This window comes from Wyeomyia smithii, chromosome 3 (assembly GCF_029784165.1).
Source record: "Wyeomyia smithii strain HCP4-BCI-WySm-NY-G18 chromosome 3, ASM2978416v1, whole genome shotgun sequence".
NCBI classification, from domain to species: Eukaryota; Metazoa; Arthropoda; class Insecta; order Diptera; family Culicidae; genus Wyeomyia; species Wyeomyia smithii.
This window is the reverse complement of record NC_073696.1, coordinates 46,504,211-46,523,963: the sequence shown is the minus strand read 5'-3', so window position 1 is coordinate 46,523,963 and position 19,753 is coordinate 46,504,211. Positions and strand designations below refer to the sequence as shown.

Sequence of the window (19,753 nt, the reverse complement as noted above, 5' to 3'; positions counted from 1 at the left end):
CTGACTGAAATATTGTGCGGCACAAGGCAAGGTTGATAGAGAAAGAGTTCCTCCCACAAAACCAATGCACCAGTAGCCAAGCTGACGACGATTCGAACCGCTCTAGCAGCTCGATGAGAAGAGGACAAGTTATACTCCACATGATGGAAATGGTCTTTCTGCATGAGGAACTCCATGAGACAGTTTTCATAGCCGTACCTGATGGTATCGAAGCGGATCCTCATACTGTTTGTCAGTTACAGAAGTGACAGTCCTTACATGGTTTCAAGGCTCCAAAATGTTTAAACGAGAAGCTGAATCAACCTACTGTTGAAGTTTGAGTTCAAGAGATCATAACATAACTATTGTTTATGCACCCAGATCGACGAGAGTGAAAACGATAATGTCTACCTGTTTATATGCATCGATGGCCTGTTGATCATGGGAGTAGTTACAGCTCAAGATGATGAATTGCGGCGAGCTGCGACGCTTTTTTCGCTTGAATATTGAGTACCACTAGAAATTGGGCAAAGAGCACTTCTTGCAACAGGCAACTACCATTAGGAGAGACCTGAAGAAGTTCCGTATGGATGAGAGCAACTCAACGGAGACACCCATGGGTAAAAGATTGCAGCTAATCTGAACTAAGACAAAGCCATATTGTGAAGTACTTAGGCAGCCCAATGTACATTGTGATGTCAACCCGGCTAGATATTCAGGAGCGTTATCAGCAACAACCAGAGCCTTGAAACGAGTGGTACGGTAAAGTGTATAAGGTGCAGTGCGATGGGCATGCGATTGGAGTTCACTCGTGATAAAACATGGCACCTTCAGTTGGATTTGCTGATGTTGATTGGGCCCCAGACACTGTGGACCGCAAGTCAGTTAGTGGCACTAAATGATCAAGCAAAAAGCACGTGGCATTGAGTGCTGGCGTGATTGAAGCGATTATTTAACCGGTGACGATTTATGAGAACAACCGTGGTTGTAAAGATATTGAACTAGCAAAACGATCGATTGCGAAATGTCAGACAACAAAAATGGAGTGGAATGCTTCCAGAATGCTTGAGTTGCTATGGTTTGGGGAGCGATATTCACCAAGAGAAAGTTGCCACTGCTATTCATTGACAGGAGCGTAAAAAATAACAAGGATTGCTACTTACAACACTACCCTATGCTATGCCAACTATATATTTTCTTTCATTGCTTTTCTTAGAAAAAAGTAGGAGGGTGGTATTCAAGACACGACCGCATGACGTTGGACTACGGTATTCTTATATTCCATTAAAACAAATAATAGAGAGAATTGCAACTCTAGTATTTGCTGCAATTTTATCTAACAGTGCATTTCTGGATGCTGAGACGTTAAAACGTTATAAATAATAATATATACTAAAAGAATAAATATCTTTTATTTAATCGCTGTCATTTCATACATATTCGAATCAACCCTTTGTTTGCTGCACTACCAAGACAATCATTTAATTGAGCGAATTGGTAAAATTTTCCTATCTAAGCAAAAAGTAAACTTAACGAAACTATCTGAAATTGGAGCCCAGAACGATTCAACCGAAAATTTTAAATTTGAAAATTGTTTGACATTTAATCGATAAAACTCATGCTAGGTTAGTTCCAGCCCGGCATATAACTTCATGTATTTGAAAAAAAAAAACGTTTGGTTCAATAACTCAATATAGCAAGAGCTCAATCACACGTTTTTCGGTAGTTGTTATCAAGGTTTGGGCGAGTGACAGGAAAATATATTAACTTCTTCAGTTGTGATTTAGAGCATTTCTAATTGTTTTGTTATTTTTCACGATAGCGACAAGTTTGTTTCTTTCTCTGTGTGCGAGAAACAAAATCAAAACCGCGCACCGAGAAACAAAAACGAAAATTTAATGAATGCTCATTGAGAAAACTTGCAACTCTTTTTACCAATAACTTATGATACTCAAAAGAACCCGTTTTGATCTAAATCAAATTTCTAGTAAATAAGTGTTGATCATTCATAGGTAGTAATTTTTCCTCGATGAATAAAGGCTGGCTGAAGAAGTTAAAATCGCTGCTGTAAAATCAAATTCACAACTGTGTTCGTTAAGACGTTTTAATATTTTCAATGACAATAATAATCTTCGATAAACACCCGCTATAGTTATTCACACACATGCTATAACTATCTAAACACGCGTTAAAACTATTCATACACACGCTGTAGCTATAGCTATCCATACCTTTCCATACATCCGATACAACTATCTATACACACGCATAAGCTATCCAACCATGTGCTATTACTATCCATACATACGCTATAACTAATCATTACACACGCAGCAGCTATCCACACACAAGCTATAACTATCCGTACACACGCTGAAGATATACACGCAATAGCCATAATATGCTACACATGCTAGTGTCTTACACACGCTATAGCTAGCCATACACACGCAACAGCGCCATCCCTATCATCGCAAATGTCATAGCAATACAGATGCACATACGCTATATGTGCACACTGCACACACACCCAACGTTTTCACCCAACGATATCTGAATTGGATTACCGCTGGTGGGGTCCAACTCAGATCGAAGGAGCACCGAACTGAATGAAGAAATGCAGCTTCCCACTACCTCCGCCGCTGCTGCCTGATACCACCGCTCTGGTTCTGCTGCAGCTCAGTTTGGCCGCTGGAATCAGCCACCGCTGCTGATTATACAAGACCGGCCTGGTGGCCTTTCACATGTTAACTGATGACTGCTATGAGACGACACAGGCTATTATATAGCCCAAAGCAAAAACCCATCCGCGAGCAAACAAGAAGCGAGCTTGTGATTGGTTGAATGTGCACGACTTTTAACACAACTTTTAACTAGTTTAGTATCGAAAACATATTTAAATTATTATATGACAATCTTGCGCAATATTTCCCCTATCAATCAAGCCATTGGTGTTTAGAATCTGTTCAGTGGTAATGATAAAAGAAGCATTTTAAAACGGTGTTGAAACACCTGTTGCAGCTACCGAAAGCGAGCTCGTTATTGGTTAAAAGCTGTGAGACTGTTTACAAAGTCAGATCGGTTGTATCCGTTAGTGTCGACTGTGCTTGTGAAGAGAGGTGGTGATTGGTTGCTCGGTATGATTTAGACAATCGATGTGATTTATCAATTTTTCAATAGTGTATCTCGAGAAATAGGTAATTTTTGTTACATAAATTCAACCGTAAAAGAATTTCTGATCGGTTGATGCCAAAACCTCGAAATTCTGAAAAGAAATGACTGATGTATAAGCGCTCAAAACCTGACCACTTTTCCCTGGTTTTCCCCAGTTGAATTACTAGATTTTCAAATTCAGGTGCCTAACTTCGATATAGACGTTAGTCCAACGTCAAAACCAAAACAGAGATAGCTAGTAAAAAAATTCAGTGATTATGAGTTACAGAATAGGTCATCAATATTTTGAGCAGCGAAGCTGTAAGCTTAGGATTAAAATTGGCTTACATTTACGGTTGTTTCGGAAGGGAAGGGAAACGTTGTCTAACGCACATTTCTAGCAAAAGAACCAGCCAAATTCCGTGTGTCATCCTTGGAGCGCGCAGTATAGACTGAAACAAACAGATAACATTTGAGAGCGTAAACTTGTCGGACGCCACGCATCAAAGACACCAACATGGCAAATACCTACTTTCAATGAAATAATAAAATAAAATTATTGTTTGGGTGCACCAGTATGGTTGAAATCCTTGACGTCCTAATAGTGTACAATTATTTTGAATTGCACTAATTGGGCTTATGAGGTGAATTATAAGTTATAGTATCATTATTATTCGCACTTAGGTTTGAATATAGCTGATATGCACGTAAACAAAGTTGATTGACAATTTGGCGTTTATTCTACTTTAATAAATCCTAAGATTTTTCTTCTGCAAAAGCCGAAAGTTACGGAGTCTCGTTAGGCATTTTCATATATGTAATCCTGAAACAATTTTTCACACTAGACGAATGATCTCTAATACGGAGGATGACTATGGTAATGGTGATGGTGATGATGATGATGTGGACGCGAGCGACATCCGTAATACCACTCTCTTCCGTACTCCCACGGTGGACAGGGCCCATACCGACGGTCATCCCACCAATAGTTGTAGCCACCGTATCCAAAAATCCAAGGGAAAAAGTTTTCTAAAAATCCGAATATATGAATGATTTTACCAGCTTTCGCCATTTTGTCATGTTCGGGTGCTTTGTCCCCAACAGGAACATATTCAAAGTCACTTGAGTCACTGATTTCACGTCCGGTGACCTGCAATGCCCTCCGGCAATCCGAGACCACTATCAGATGGGAGAACAAACAGAGGAACAATAAATGTTTGAATTTGGCGCTTGCTTCGCCATAACGGAAACTTCCAGCTCCCATTGTAATAATTCTTCCGATACAGCTGTGGCACTGACAGAATCAAAGGCGCCACGAAACTGGCCGGAAATTTTGGTTATATGTTTATGGTCTATCTAATAGCGGTTTAATTGCCTGTGTAGCGTTTATAATTGCAACTCATTATCGTTCGCCTAACAATGCTCCAACGACCTCAAGTCCAGTTTGCGTTTTTAAATTCTTGGTTTATAATGTTTGTTTTACCTACTATTTTTTTCTATTTCGCAATTTTAATTATTTTATTCAATAAATCAAACTAGGTCCAACAATAAACCTTATAATCATGCCCAAAAATGTTTTGAACAGTCGTTCTAATCGGACCTGATTGAGCCAAACAAGCATCATTCCGAAATTGGAAATAACAATCGCGACGGCGCTCTGGCTATCTATAGCAGCATAACGCGCGTTCAGTGATTCCCCGTTTCGGGTCGACATCTTCCGCAGCAGGTCAGATCATTCCCATTCAGTCGCGCGTAAAGCTAAAAAGAATGTGATTTTCGCGTCCGTTGTTTTGATTTTCGTACCGAGAAGAAACTGGTATATTATCATTTTTGTTGTTGTTTACCAGAAACGTAAATTTCGATCAGACTCTTCATATAAAAACTGGCCTGACCGCGCGGATGGGGCAGTTTGTTACAAGTTTTAAACCTAAACAGAGCATCTTTTATTCTGTGCGCAATCATGAAAGTGTTCGTTTTTGGACTCGTAGTGTTGAGTGCCTTCTTGGCACTAAGCAGTGCCCAAGACCAACCCGCTGAACGAGTCAAACGGCAGTTTGGTGGCCAGGGAGGATTCGGAGGAGGCCAGGGAGGATTCGGAGGTCAGGGTGGAGGAGGCCATGGAGGAGGTCACGGAGGTTTCGGAGGCGGACATGGGGGTCATGGAGGATTTGGACACGGCCGTGAGCATGGACATGGACATGGACATGGACATGGACATGGGCATGGGCATGGACATGGTTTCGGTCACGGCCATGGTCATGGACATTTCTAACCAAATGAGCTGTGATAGAAAAGTTGTTATATCGTCAGATTTCATCACTCAAACATGAAAATGAAATGTTGTTATTGATATAGAGGATTCATGTACAGATTTAACATAATTACGTGTCTTGATTTATGTATTCCGCGATGCTTAGAAGCAAACGATTCAAAATAGTAATAGTAGGTAGAAAATAATATACGTAAAACATTACAACTTCGTTTGGTTTTTTCTCTCTTATTTAAAATTCCGTTAGAAAATTTATAATTAATGGTGGCGTCGCTTTAAAGGGTGTATTGAGTCCTGATTTTCAACACTCTGTTCTTCATCTTGGTTCTTTCTTCGTTTTTGCCGAAATGAGGAGATGAAATCCTGCGAATCGATCAGAACAGGAAACAATATGGAAACCTTGACATCATTGTCTCTCATCATAAGAGTTTGGATACATGAAATTAGAGGATGGAAAAAAATTAAAAGTTTTTCTGTGTAGATCAACCAGAAAAAAATCCAACTCTTCAGACGCAAAATAAGATATTGATTCACAATCGAAAGTATTCACATAAATTATTGTTTGTCTGGTAATTTTAATTCTAATTTTGAGCGCAATGAAGTGTACATTGCAGTCAAAACACTTAGTCTAACTACATAGATTTATAGACTAAGGCCTTCAAGGTTTCAAATAAATTCGAGAAACTGAAGTTTTACAGAAAAAATCATTGAATATGGTCAAATAACGCTTAAAACATCGAGGAATAAGACTTCCAATTTCAACGATTACAAATACTCTTGAAACTTCCAACCGAATTTCCGTAGCAATTTATTAAATTCTGGTTTGCACTCGCTGTGACCATAAATTAGATCTCAACAGATACTGTTCTCAATTACTAAAACCGTATTTATGAAACCGTAGGTGTCCGTTGAAATGCACTCACGGCTGCGTTTTAAATTGAAGAAATTCCAAAATGCAAACAAAAAATTTAAAAATGTCCGGGAAGCCTTTTTGTGTGATAATAGAAAATACAATTCTCAAAGTATGCACTTGAAAGATTTAAAAATAAAAAGTGCAGAACTTGATGTGATGAGCTTGTTGATAGGCAAGCGAACGGAAATCTAGCTCATTTTAAAATAATGACTAAATCAGTCATGAATCGGGAAGCAGAAAACTTAAACCTATACGTAAACTTGTATCCTTGAACCACATGCCCAGAGCGGATTCGGCAGATGTTGACATTTTAAGTCAACAGTTTTAACAGATTAATCTCTGATTATTATTAAGCTTAGCTCGGTAATATCGTTGCATCCCAGTTTCCAGTTCAGCGGCTTCAAAGATAATGTTTCCTGCAGGCGGTCATATTTGTTCTCTTCAGAGTTTGATTTTTGATTCCTTCCGTCCCACTATCTTATTTTGGGAACGGTTCCGGAATCTCGAGGTTTGTGTAGAGCTTTTGAAAGCTGCTGAATGGAAGCTTGCATGTTGCGAACAGTGTTGCTATTTCCACCGTGCTAATAAGCAATTCCAATTACACAAATTAGTAGTTATTAGTTATTAGCATTATTTTTAATCACGACTATGGGGTTGTGTAAAAATTGTACTGAAGATTTAAAATTTTAATTTAAAATAAAATGCACGAAAAGATCTGAGTACACCATTCGATTCGTTATGACGCACTGTGGGGCAGACCCAAGAAAAGTCGCGACAAAACTCAAAAAAACCAAATACTGTGTTCATGCCTCATTCTATTTTCCGCTTACAGTAGACATGTTGTCGACTAGAAATCATGATAATTTACTTTGAAAAATAATTTAGAAAATGTGCTATAATATTGTGAAAGTGCGGATTTACATGGCTTGTAAATTGGAAGAAATTTTATTTACACATATTTTTCACTAGGGCATGCAAATACTTAGAAATTAATTAGCTAACTCATATGATCCTCATAAAATAGAGAATTAACTAAGAGGTAATGTGATATTAAGACAGTTTTGTTGAAAATAGGTTCGTAGGAGGCATAGTATGTGAAACAAGTTTTTTTTTGTAATTTTTCCTCATTTTCGGCAATATGAAAAACATAAAGTTCTACGTTGTACTGCTATGACACTATTATTGAACTAAAATACAAGGTATTGACTAGTACTAAACCAAAAATCAGCTGCTACTAGTTGCGACTTACCGAGTAATTCAAGTTTTCGCAACGATTGTCCTCATGTCATTTCATGTTGAGAATCGTCAATCAGCAGTGTCCGTATTGATGTTTTTCTACAATATGCTTTGCTGAATGCCGGTGTATTCAACACTACCATGATTGTGTTCGGGGGTCTTCCAAAACTGACGTCCAGTAGTATGAAGACTCCTTGGAAAAAATTATTAGTACTAGGAAACTGTTGGGTGCTCACCCAGCTGGTCTCGAGGTACGCTGCCCATAAAAGCATAAGAGTCCCATATGACTTTTAGGCAAATTCAAGTTTATGCTGTCAATGTATCTAATTTTATTCAAAGTTTCATATGGCTTGATTAAATTTTGAAGTTTGTTCTGAAAATTACTGGAAAAATATCAAACCTTGCCTGTCCCATATTAAAAATAAAGGCATACTAGTCCCATCCTAAGTATACATTCAATTGACTTTAAAAACAACATTTCACACTTGTTATCAGTTAAAAGAAAAGTGTTCACATCAAAATATCATTGACTTGAACAAATTAAAACACAGTTTATGTTATGCAAAGTTCAATTAAAAATAAGCTAGAGACACATGAACTGATTAAAACTTATGTCTATTTTCGAAGAAAATCGAAAGATAAAGTGAAGTTTTTCTGGAAACTGTTTCCAGAAATCCTTCTTGGCACCTGGGATGTGTGGAATTAAAGTGTTCAGGAGTGTGACCTTACAGTCTGCATCCATTTTTCGTGGGCTTTTTAAGAATTTCATTGTTTACTCTATGAAGAACGAGCTTTCGTCTATCAGCTGGGGTTGCTCAGTGATAAAACATGCACTGATTCATGTTGCAATCCGTTGAAACCAAATCGCTATATTGCAATTCGTATGATTCGAATCTCCCCATAGGGGCGGCGTGCAGCAGCGTCTGACCCGGAGCGGGCGGCTGAATTATAGAATGCTGTATCCCGCCAGCTACACCTAAGATGGCAGCCCCATCAGCAGGATGTAGGTATCGCAGCCCTGGTAACCCAAGCAGCAAAATTTGTTTCGATTATGAACTTTGTTCATCACAGCAACAAATTCTTATGCGAAATTAAGTTGCAGTTACATCTCAGTTTCTTATACAATGACAAAAAAAAACGCAGGAGGTGGAGCCAATTGCAACAGTTTCGTTGTTTCAACACAAGTTTCAAGAATGAAACCGCAATGTGTATGAACTAATGCATGAAATTTAATAACAACATGGTACCAGCCACTAGGGCGCAATAGGCGTTGTGGTAAGATTGTAAAACGGCAAATGGTCAGAATGGAAAGAGATCGTCTGTTTAGCGATTTATCTTTATTATTTCCAGAAATTTGAGGATTCAACTCCAGTTATCAATTTCTATTCACTTTTCTCGTTTGAACTATCCACGTCATTTACTGTAGAAACACTTGCAAGTTCATGGCTCATTTTTAAATATTGCTTCCCTTATCATGCTATTTCCATTACCAGTTTTAATTTTGCTTCTTCAATTCATCAGTACCTCAGCGTGATAATGAAAATCAAAGCAATTTATCACATTTCGTTTTAGAGACCCACACTTTTTGGACGACTTCTAGTCCAAGTACCTACCTAAAAGTTACAACGCTCTAAACAACCTCATATCAAAAACAAATATAAGGCGAACGATCGAGCAAAAGTTGCTGTTACATGGCTTCAAAACATGACAGCAACTTTTAAAAGCATCTTTGTGTGTTTGTTTTTTGTATCTCGCAAGCATCACGTTGGCAACTTATATGCTCCACCCACTAGATCTATTCAGTGAAGGTTAGGTTTTCAAATGCCGTTTACACGTTTCTACAACAAATCCAACCTCGCGAATTACGTTGTTGGTGTGAAGATTTTTGAAGCAGCGATGCAACTTTAGTTGTTGCTTGTTTCTTCACAATTTCATCGTAGTAACAAAAAATGTTTCTTAAAACCTCGGAATTTCATTAGTGCAACAAATGATCACAATTTATTTTTTTATTATGTTTCAATTGTTGCTTGGGAAGGTAGCATACCTAAACCTTTCATCAACCACGAAGAACGAATTTAGAAATACGGAACGGATCAATCGGCAAAGACCTAGGCTACGAACACGAAAAAAGATTAAGGTAAACGATTGGAATTTGGGTACTTGGAACGTCCGATCTCTCAATGAACCGGCACGGACTGGCTTGCTTGCTCGAGAACTACAGGGGATCGAAATCGCAGCGATTTAGGAGGTTCGGTGGGCAAATTCCGGAGAAAGGGAATTCCGTGAAATAGACCCTATTGCACGCACTTCTTTCAAGTACCACATCTACTACAGTGGCGGCAAAGCAGCGGAACGGGGCTTTTCATTGTAGATACATCAATTTTACATTAAATATCATTGTGCAGAACAATAAAAAACATCGTTTTTGCCATTTTTACAATGAAAAAGGGGAGTCGTTATGTATCTTAACAGCATTTTTTAGGCATTTTTCCCATACATTTAGAAGTCACTGACAATGTTTTTCATGGTAAAACAACAAAAAACGTTGTTAAAACATGGTAATGACAACAATCGTTCACAAGCTTACAGTAAAAATACCGTGTTTTTTATGGTTCATAAAACACGGTATTTTTACTGTATAAGCTTGTAAACGATTGTTGTCATTACCATGTTTTAACAACGTTTTTTGTTGTTGAATCTACCACCGACAATAATTTTACCATGAAAAACATTGTCAGTGACTTCTAAATGTATGGGAAAAATGCCTAAAAAATGCTGTTAAGATACATAACGACCCCCCTTTTTCATTGTAAAAATGGCAAAAACGATGTTTTTTATTGTTCTGGACAATGATATTTAATGTAAAATTGATGTATCTACAATGAAAAACATAGGTGAATAATGGAATAACTATGTACAATTACAGCAATTTTTAGGGTTTTTTAAATGTTTTGTTAATGTTATTTTTTTTCGGGCGGTCACGCTACGCCGTGTGCGCTAAAATTGTGCATTCGAGTAAAGGTGCATTTGTTTCCTCCAAACTATAAATCATCGCATCTCGTTGTTTCGACTTTTTATCACTTTTTGCTAATGTTGGTCGATTATCACTGGTCAATACACTCAATGCACACCAAAAGCTTAAACCAGAAAAAAAAAAACAATTAATGATTATAGCTATTCAACTATTCCTGTGAATGTTGGTGTCCCTAGGTATTACTGTTTTTTCAGATACCTGAAAGAGTCTCCTCGTAAACATAACGTTAAAGCGATGAACCTGGCTCTCACGTCGAAGTTCTACTCTCACGTAAGTTGACGCGTTTTGGTAATGGCTACGGGCACCAAAATTCAAAGGAATAATCTTTCATTTTTTCAGTTTTGAGCTCTTGGAATGCACTTTTTCCATTTTGTCGACCAGTCAAAGCGTAACGACGGTACATTTATCTAAATATAGTTCGCTTCACTGGGAATTCGACAATTTGGACAGTCCTCATATACTGGTAACCAAAATTGACCGGTCTCTTTCGAAAGTATTTCGATTGAATGACTGTGGCTTCGAAACTTGACAACGTATTTGGCTTAGAAAACTGAAAATCATGTAATATTATTAATATTTGATTTAAAATAAATGCCTTAAAACATTTTTCACCCAAACCTTCGTATTATTTCTATTAAAGAAATAATCAAATAAAATTCAACTCTTTTGATAAGGCATTGTCGCTTAGAAGCTTTCAGTTGTGAAGAAAAAGTAGGAGGGTGGTATTCAAGACACGACCGCATGACGTTGGACTACGGTATTCTTATATTCCATTAAAACAAATAATAGAGAGAATTGCAACTCTAGTATTTGCTGCAATTTTATCTAACAGTGCATTTCTGGATGCTGAGACGTTAAAACGTTATAAATAATAATATATACTAAAAGAATAAATATCTTTTATTTAATCGCTGTCATTTCATACATATTCGAATCAACCCTTTGTTTGCTGCACTACCAAGACAATCATTTAATTGAGCGAATTGGTAAAATTTTCCTATCTAAGCAAAAAGTAAACTTAACGAAACTATCTGAAATTGGAGCCCAGAACGATTCAACCGAAAATTTTAAATTTGAAAATTGTTTGACATTTAATCGATAAAACTCATGCTAGGTTAGTTCCAGCCCGGCATATAACTTCATGTATTTGAAAAAAAAAAACGTTTGGTTCAATAACTCAATATAGCAAGAGCTCAATCACACGTTTTTCGGTAGTTGTTATCAAGGTTTGGGCGAGTGACAGGAAAATATATTAACTTCTTCAGTTGTGATTTAGAGCATTTCTAATTGTTTTGTTATTTTTCACGATAGCGACAAGTTTGTTTCTTTCTCTGTGTGCGAGAAACAAAATCAAAACCGCGCACCGAGAAACAAAAACGAAAATTTAATGAATGCTCATTGAGAAAACTTGCAACTCTTTTTACCAATAACTTATGATACTCAAAAGAACCCGTTTTGATCTAAATCAAATTTCTAGTAAATAAGTGTTGATCATTCATAGGTAGTAATTTTTCCTCGATGAATAAAGACTGGCTGAAGAAGTTAAAATCGCTGCTGTAAAATCAAATTCACAACTGTGTTCGTTAAGACGTTTTAATATTTTCAATGACAATAATAATCTTCGATAAACACCCGCTATAGTTATTCACACACATGCTATAACTATCTAAACACGCGTTAAAACTATTCATACACACGCTGTAGCTATAGCTATCCATACCTTTCCATACATCCGATACAACTATCTATACACACGCATAAGCTATCCAACCATGTGCTATTACTATCCATACATACGCTATAACTAATCATTACACACGCAGCAGCTATCCACACACAAGCTATAACTATCCGTACACACGCTGAAGATATACACGCAATAGCCATAATATGCTACACATGCTAGTGTCTTACACACGCTATAGCTAGCCATACACACGCAACAGCGCCATCCCTATCATCGCAAATGTCATAGCAATACAGATGCACATACGCTATATGTGCACACTGCACACACACCCAACGTTTTCACCCAACGATATCTGAATTGGATTACCGCTGGTGGGGTCCAACTCAGATCGAAGGAGCACCGAACTGAATGAAGAAATGCAGCTTCCCACTACCTCCGCCGCTGCTGCCTGATACCACCGCTCTGGTTCTGCTGCAGCTCAGTTTGGCCGCTGGAATCAGCCACCGCTGCTGATTATACAAGACCGGCCTGGTGGCCTTTCACATGTTAACTGATGACTGCTATGAGACGACACAGGCTATTATATAGCCCAAAGCAAAAACCCATCCGCGAGCAAACAAGAAGCGAGCTTGTGATTGGTTGAATGTGCACGACTTTTAACACAACTTTTAACTAGTTTAGTATCGAAAACATATTTAAATTATTATATGACAATCTTGCGCAATATTTCCCCTATCAATCAAGCCATTGGTGTTTAGAATCTGTTCAGTGGTAATGATAAAAGAAGCATTTTAAAACGGTGTTGAAACACCTGTTGCAGCTACCGAAAGCGAGCTCGTTATTGGTTAAAAGCTGTGAGACTGTTTACAAAGTCAGATCGGTTGTATCCGTTAGTGTCGACTGTGCTTGTGAAGAGAGGTGGTGATTGGTTGCTCGGTATGATTTAGACAATCGATGTGATTTATCAATTTTTCAATAGTGTATCTCGAGAAATAGGTAATTTTTGTTACATAAATTCAACCGTAAAAGAATTTCTGATCGGTTGATGCCAAAACCTCGAAATTCTGAAAAGAAATGACTGATGTATAAGCGCTCAAAACCTGACCACTTTTCCCTGGTTTTCCCCAGTTGAATTACTAGATTTTCAAATTCAGGTGCCTAACTTCGATATAGACGTTAGTCCAACGTCAAAACTGTTTGAATAAGTTGTATGCAAGACTGCATGCTTACATCCTTTTAGAATCACTTTGAAATGAGAACTGTTATCGCGAGGGCTGTATGTAGCAGCATAATGCCGGTAGGGTCACTTCAGTCGCGTGTTCAATTCAAGGAAAATGTGACTTTCACGTTTATTATGTTTTTGTCTGGTCTGTTTCCGGTATACCTGTAAATTCGCAAAACTGTAATGTATTTAACGACATTCGGTTTCCTGATTTTTGATTTCCTCAAGTCTTGGTATAAAAACCTACCCAGGCTGCACAAATGGCACAGTTTTTAATTAGTTTTGAACCCAAGCCGAGCAAATTTTTGCAATCATGAAAGAGATCGTCTGTGGACTCGTGGTGTTGGGTACCTTCCTGGCACTAAGCCGTGCCTTGCCAGCCCTTTCGCAACTGGTAGAAGTTTTGCGTATGGAGGATATCGCTGAAGTTTCAAAACAACCCGCAGTACGAGTCAATCGACAGTTTGGAAGCTATGGTGGAAACCTAGCACATCACGAAGGCAATGGAAAATGTGGACACGGCTATAGTCACGGATACGAGCATGGACATGGATACGAACATGGGCACGGACACGGACACGAACACGAGCACTGGCATAAATATGATCAGCATAGACATCAACAAGGACATGGACATGCTCACTGGTATAAACTTGATGATCATGAACATGAATATAGGTATAGGAACGGACATGAATATTGGCACGGACATAAACATGGATACGAACAGGAACGTGAACACGGTCACGGCTAAACATAAATAACGCAGTGCTGCGGACAGCTAAAAATGCTTTACATTGTTAGCATGATGCTTTTTACGCGGGTTGTTTTTATGCGTTATTTTAAACGGGATATTTTTACAATAAAGCGGATTATTTTTACTCGATTCGGAAGATTATTTGTACGCGGTATCAAATAAGTTTAGTATAAGTAAATCTAATCTAATCTTTTAAATGCGGTACAACCAACCGCGTAAAAAGTGACCCCAGTGTAAAGCATCATGTATTTTCAAATTACATTAAAATGTTTTCAACTCAGCAAACCCTCCTCCTTCGGTATTGGAAATTTTCCCTTTCTGCTAAACTGAATGACAAGTACTCGATATTTTCTGCAGAACTGGATTTAACCCAAATCTTTACACGAAAATAAATCAAAAAGATCTATTAGTTAAATTGTATTTTATTGTCACTGACAAAAATCAGAGACCTGCACAATAACAAAATCATAAACTGCGTTTCACATCATGATAAATTACGTTGTCACAAACAATATTTGGTTTCAATTTTTCGAAAACATTGCAATCAAATAATTATATTAGAAAATCTCTTAAAATGACACCTCAATGCAGTTGGATTTCGTGCAGCTGTAAGTTGATTGCATGCAGTTGAATAATATTATGTATGTTGGTATGTACAAAAATAAGAAGATTCATCCTAGCAGATAAACGGTTGACTTCTAATGATGGGAGGGTTATTCTTAAGTAACTTCACTAATTCGACTTGTTCTGTTCCATCGGTGTTTGTTTGTTCATCTCCACCGGATACCGTGCACACAGCGGAGGAGAACGTTCGTTCGGACCCACGATACAGTCCACATACCGTTTCTTTCAACCTGTGGGTATCTGCAGCGGTGGGTTATTAGTTCTTAGCCAGCTGCTTCATACGGTTCAGAGCGCTTCCCGCTTTGAACCAGGCGATTTGCTGCTCGTTGAACGAATGGTTCAGCTTAATTCTGTCTACCTTGCCATCGGTTATGATTTCGCAGTCAACCTGCTTGCCTGGAGCGAAGTTGTTCAAACCGAGCAGAGAGATCTTGGAGTGAGGTTGCACCTAAAGTAAAACAATAGCGTTTACACAAACTGAAAAAACTTCAATATTTTAGAGAAGAATTTGTTTACCTTATCGTAATCAGCCGGATTGGCAAAAGTCAATGGAAGCAAACCCTGCTTCTTCAGGTTGGTTTCGTGAATACGAGCAAACGACTTAGTGATGATGGCACGACCACCCAAATGGCGTGGTTCAAGAGCGGCATGTTCGCGAGAAGAACCCTCACCGTAGTTTTCGTCTCCGACGGCAACCCAGCGAATGCCCTTAGCCTTGTAGAAGCGAGCCACGTCCGGCACTCCAGCCCACTCGCCGGTAACCTGGTTCTTAATCTTATTCATTTCATTGTTTTCGACATTGGTGGCACTAAAATATTAAAAATATATCTATAATAAACGGGCTGAGTACTTCGTAAAATGCTTTTACCCAATGAACATGTTGTTGGAGATGTTATCCAGGTGACCACGATATTTAAGCCAGGGCCCAGCGGCACTAATGTGATCGGTCGTACACTTTCCCTTAACCTTGATCAGAACGGTCATCTCGGTAAGATCCTTACCATCCCAGGTGTCGAAAGGTTCCAGCAATTGCAATCGCTGGCTCTTCGGGTCCACATCAACGCGCACCGAAGATCCATCCTTAAAAAACACAATGGGAAATACTGCATATGTGCAATCAAAATAATATGTAGGTCAAAATATTTTCTTTTAATCCGGTCACATTGCCTTGATAAGGTGGTTTTGTTTTAAATCCAGTTCAAAAAAATCCGGGCTTGATTGTATAATCACATTTTGTTTTTTTCAAGCAAAGCTACAATGGTGCTGTTCATGAAAAGGCAGTTTGATAAGATAACGGCCGAGGGTAGCCGTCACTTACTGTTCAACTACGTCACGTGAACTTGCGCCAGATTCCACATCTTATCAGGTTATTATAAAAAGAATTGCAGCGCAGATTTACTCACCTGTGGGGGCGCTTCGTACGTATCCATGCCGGGGTCGAATCCCTTCTGTGGCAGCTCATCACCGAAAGGTGAATCCAGCTTGAATTTCTTGCCATCGGAGCCCGTTAACTCATCGGTTAGCGGATTGAAGTCCAGCCGACCGGCGATTGATAGAGCAGTCACAAGTTCAGGGCTAAAAGCAAAGCAGTCTTATTGATGCATTCTAACTGTTAATGAATTGGCTATCGCACCTGGTCACAAAGCAGTGCGTTGCAGGGTTAGCATCGTTACGTCCGGTGAAGTTGCGGTTGTACGAAGTCACAATCGTATTCTTTTCGCCCTTTTTCACGTCCTTACGGTCCCACTGTCCGATGCATGGGCCACAAGCGTTGGCCAAAACGGTACCGCCGAATTCCTTGAATACCTTAGCAATACCATCTCGCTCGATGGTTGCTCGAATCTGCTCCGATCCAGGAGTAACGTTAAATGGAATCTTCGACTTAATACCGTGCTTCATAGCATTCTTAGCAATGGAAGCGCAGCGTCCCATATCCTCATAGGAAGAGTTGGTACAGGAGCCAATCAAACCGACACGGATGTCCATTGGGTATCCATTCTTCTTGGAATTGGCAGCAAGTTTGCTAATCGGATGTGCCAAATCCGGAGTAAACGGACCGTTAATATGCGGTTCCAATGTGTCAAGGTTGATCTCAATAACCTGGTCATATTTGGCACCGGGATCGGCAGAAAGAACAGTCTTCTCAAACTTTTTGGCCTCGTTAGCAATTGCACCACGTCCAGTGGCTTTCAAATAATCCACCATACGCTGGTTGAAGGGGAAGGTCGAGGTAGTGGCACCAATTTCTGCACCCATGTTACAAATGGTAGCCATACCAGTACAGGAGATCGAGTCGACACCTTTGCCAGTGTATTCAATGATGGCACCGGTACCACCCTTTACAGTCAAGATATCTGCTACCTTCAAGATAACATCCTTAGGCGATGTCCATCCGCTAATCTTTCCGGTAAGATTAATACCGATTACGTTGGGACATTTCAATTCCCACGGGATGTTAGCCATCACATCGACAGCGTCTGCACCACCGACACCAATGCACAAACCACCGAGACCTCCACCATTCGGGGTGTGCGAATCGGTTCCGATCATCAGCAAGCCAGGGAAAGCGTAGTTCTCCAAGATGATCTGATGAATAATTCCAGAACCTGGCTTCCAGAAACCAACTCCGTACTTAGCACCAGCGGTGGACAAAAATTTGTACACTTCGGCGTTGAGATCCTTAGCGCGAGCCAAATCTTTCTCACCTCCGACTTGAGCCTCGATTAAGTGATCACAATGGATAGTCGATGGAACGGCAACCTTTGGCAGTCCGGAAGAGATGAACTGAAGCATAGCCATCTGGGCGGTGGCATCCTGCATGGCCACTCGATCGGGACGCAATCGCAGATACGATGTACCACGTTGAATATCCTGGTTGGCGGCATCGTCCAAATGGCCATACAGAATCTTTTCACTGAGGGTCAGTGGGCGTCCCAGTCGCTTCTTGACAACTTCGATGTTCTTCTGCAGTTTCTCGTACGGCAGGTACACATCCTGGTCGAACTTGGAAAGGGCAACCTTGGAGGCGACAGCGCAGGAAGCATGAAATTGGCGCTGCTGAGCATCAACGCTATAGAGAGCGGCTCGTTTAGCCTGTGATAAGCAAGAGAAAAAAGAAAAATTATCAATACACAAAAATGCATACAGTGGAAAGCGAGTGATGGATGGATTATTTAAAAACAAATCGGTATGGAAACACGTGATTAACTGTGAGATTGCAGCTATAAAACAACCTTTGAACATTGATGTAACAGCTGAGAGCAGACCGGTAGGATCAAAACAAAGTTGTGTTTATTTTGACGGTTTTTTAAATGCAGTCTACATTTTCATATACTGCAGATTTTTTTTTTTTTTTTTTGAAAAAACACTTTAAAATGTGTTCGAAATATTGTGAAGAAAATCTTTCACGGAGGCAATAAGATGGTAATAGGTATTTATCTATACCCATAATTTAATATGCAAAATAAGATATCTAAGGTGCAGTACTGCACCTGTAATATACAATATCAAACGAGGTATTAGGTTCATAAACCTGATTAATTCCTGCTCGTAGGTAGTACACGACTAACGTTATAATAAACTAGATCACGTTATAATTGGAAAACAAAAATAAACAGCCCCTATCGGTATAGGCAAGTGCAAGGCAACGGGAACGGAATGTTCTTGAAAGCTTCCGAGTTTAAATACGAGACACACATACTATCAAGTACATTGAAGATGAAAATGGTTCCGCATTCACACAGGAGTTCAATATGTTATCTAACCATTACGGTCTAGAACGTTTTTGAAAATTCTATTTTCTTCTTCCTTACAAAATTCCGGCCTCCTTACAGTAGCAACAAATTACGTAACAACCTATTTTTTCATCATTCAAATCTAGCAGCAAGGATGGCCGCAAAGCCGAAACTCTTTTTGCACTTCAGACCGCCTACAAAATGACCTCTGCGTCCTTACCTGAACACCCAACAATCGGCCGTAATGGACCATTTTTATGCCGCAGGTTACTTTACTCGATAAGAATCAAACCGCTTGCAAGTACTATAAACTGGAATACACGATTTATGATCTTCAGCCTTCTAAGCTGGAAGATTTTTCTTCTCTAAGCACTTGCGCCAGCCAACGAAAAAAATTACCTGACACTCCGCGATCCGACCGAGGAATAAAAGTTCAAGTCTGCGGTTGAGTGACGTTCCGTCCGGACATTTGCTAACCTGACACCAAGTATGATGACAGTTCTACAAGGTATGCTACATTTTTGTCTATCCACGCACACAAACAAATCTCGTTATGAAAAATTTCGCGTTTTGTATGGAATTCAGAACATTTTTGGAAATTTCTCGTTTTATGTTGTTTTATATCTGATTTTTTTAGTAGGAGAGTGAATCTCCAGTTGAAACACACTAGAAATTGATATTAATTTAGATTTAGTGCGAAAAGTTGCGACAATATGTCGAAATAAAATATATAAAAATGAACATAAGCGACTCCATTTAGAAGCGCTATTAGAGAACAAGAAAAAAACGAAAAGTGCAAAAAGGTTACCGGCAAATTGATGAAAAACAGCATATTTTACCTAAACCGCAGCATGTTTATGTATTCCCCACAAATAAAACATGTTTCAACATCATTTCTATAACTTTTCAGGAAAGAATGTTCAATAAGTTTAGTTTAAATTGCAAAATCGTTTCAAATTTCATACAAAATTGGAAAAAGTTCATAACGATCACTAAACTAATGCATCGACGTGAATAGCATACCTTATAGAACTGTCATCATACTTGGGACCTGACAGTCAAGCAGGGATGCCATAGTATTTGGGTGATATTCACAAACGCTACTCAACGAATCGATGCGATGAGGAAAAGGTGACGCCATA

At 39.0% G+C, this 19,753-nt stretch overlaps 1 protein-coding gene across 1 annotated transcript; it reads right to left on the bottom strand.

Annotated features, from left to right (window-relative positions):
* Nucleotides 1–14,657: 14,657 nt before the first annotated feature.
* On the bottom strand, nt 14,658–19,091 carry LOC129731662 (probable aconitate hydratase, mitochondrial). The gene is made up of 6 exons (XM_055691837.1): nt 18,832–19,091; nt 16,511–17,970; nt 16,281–16,452; nt 15,746–15,957; nt 15,394–15,685; nt 14,658–15,325 (listed from the first exon to the last, which is right to left on the bottom strand). The coding sequence occupies exons 1-6, from the start codon at nt 18,862–18,864 to the stop codon at nt 15,134–15,136; spliced, it is 2,361 nt and encodes a 786-aa protein (XP_055547812.1). The 5' UTR covers nt 18,865–19,091; the 3' UTR covers nt 14,658–15,133.
* Nucleotides 19,092–19,753: the final 662 nt, after the last annotated feature.

Coding starts and splice junctions, on each gene's coding strand:
- LOC129731662 (XM_055691837.1), bottom strand. CDS start 18,864: ATGGTCCATTACGGCCGATTGTTGGGTGTTCAG. Junction 15,958..16,280: donor CGTACGAAGCGCCCCCACAG/GTGAGTAAATCT, acceptor GTGTTTTTTAAG/GATGGATCTTCGGTGCGCGT. Junction 15,326..15,393: donor ATCCGGCTGATTACGATAAG/GTAAACAAATTC, acceptor GTTTTACTTTAG/GTGCAACCTCACTCCAAGAT.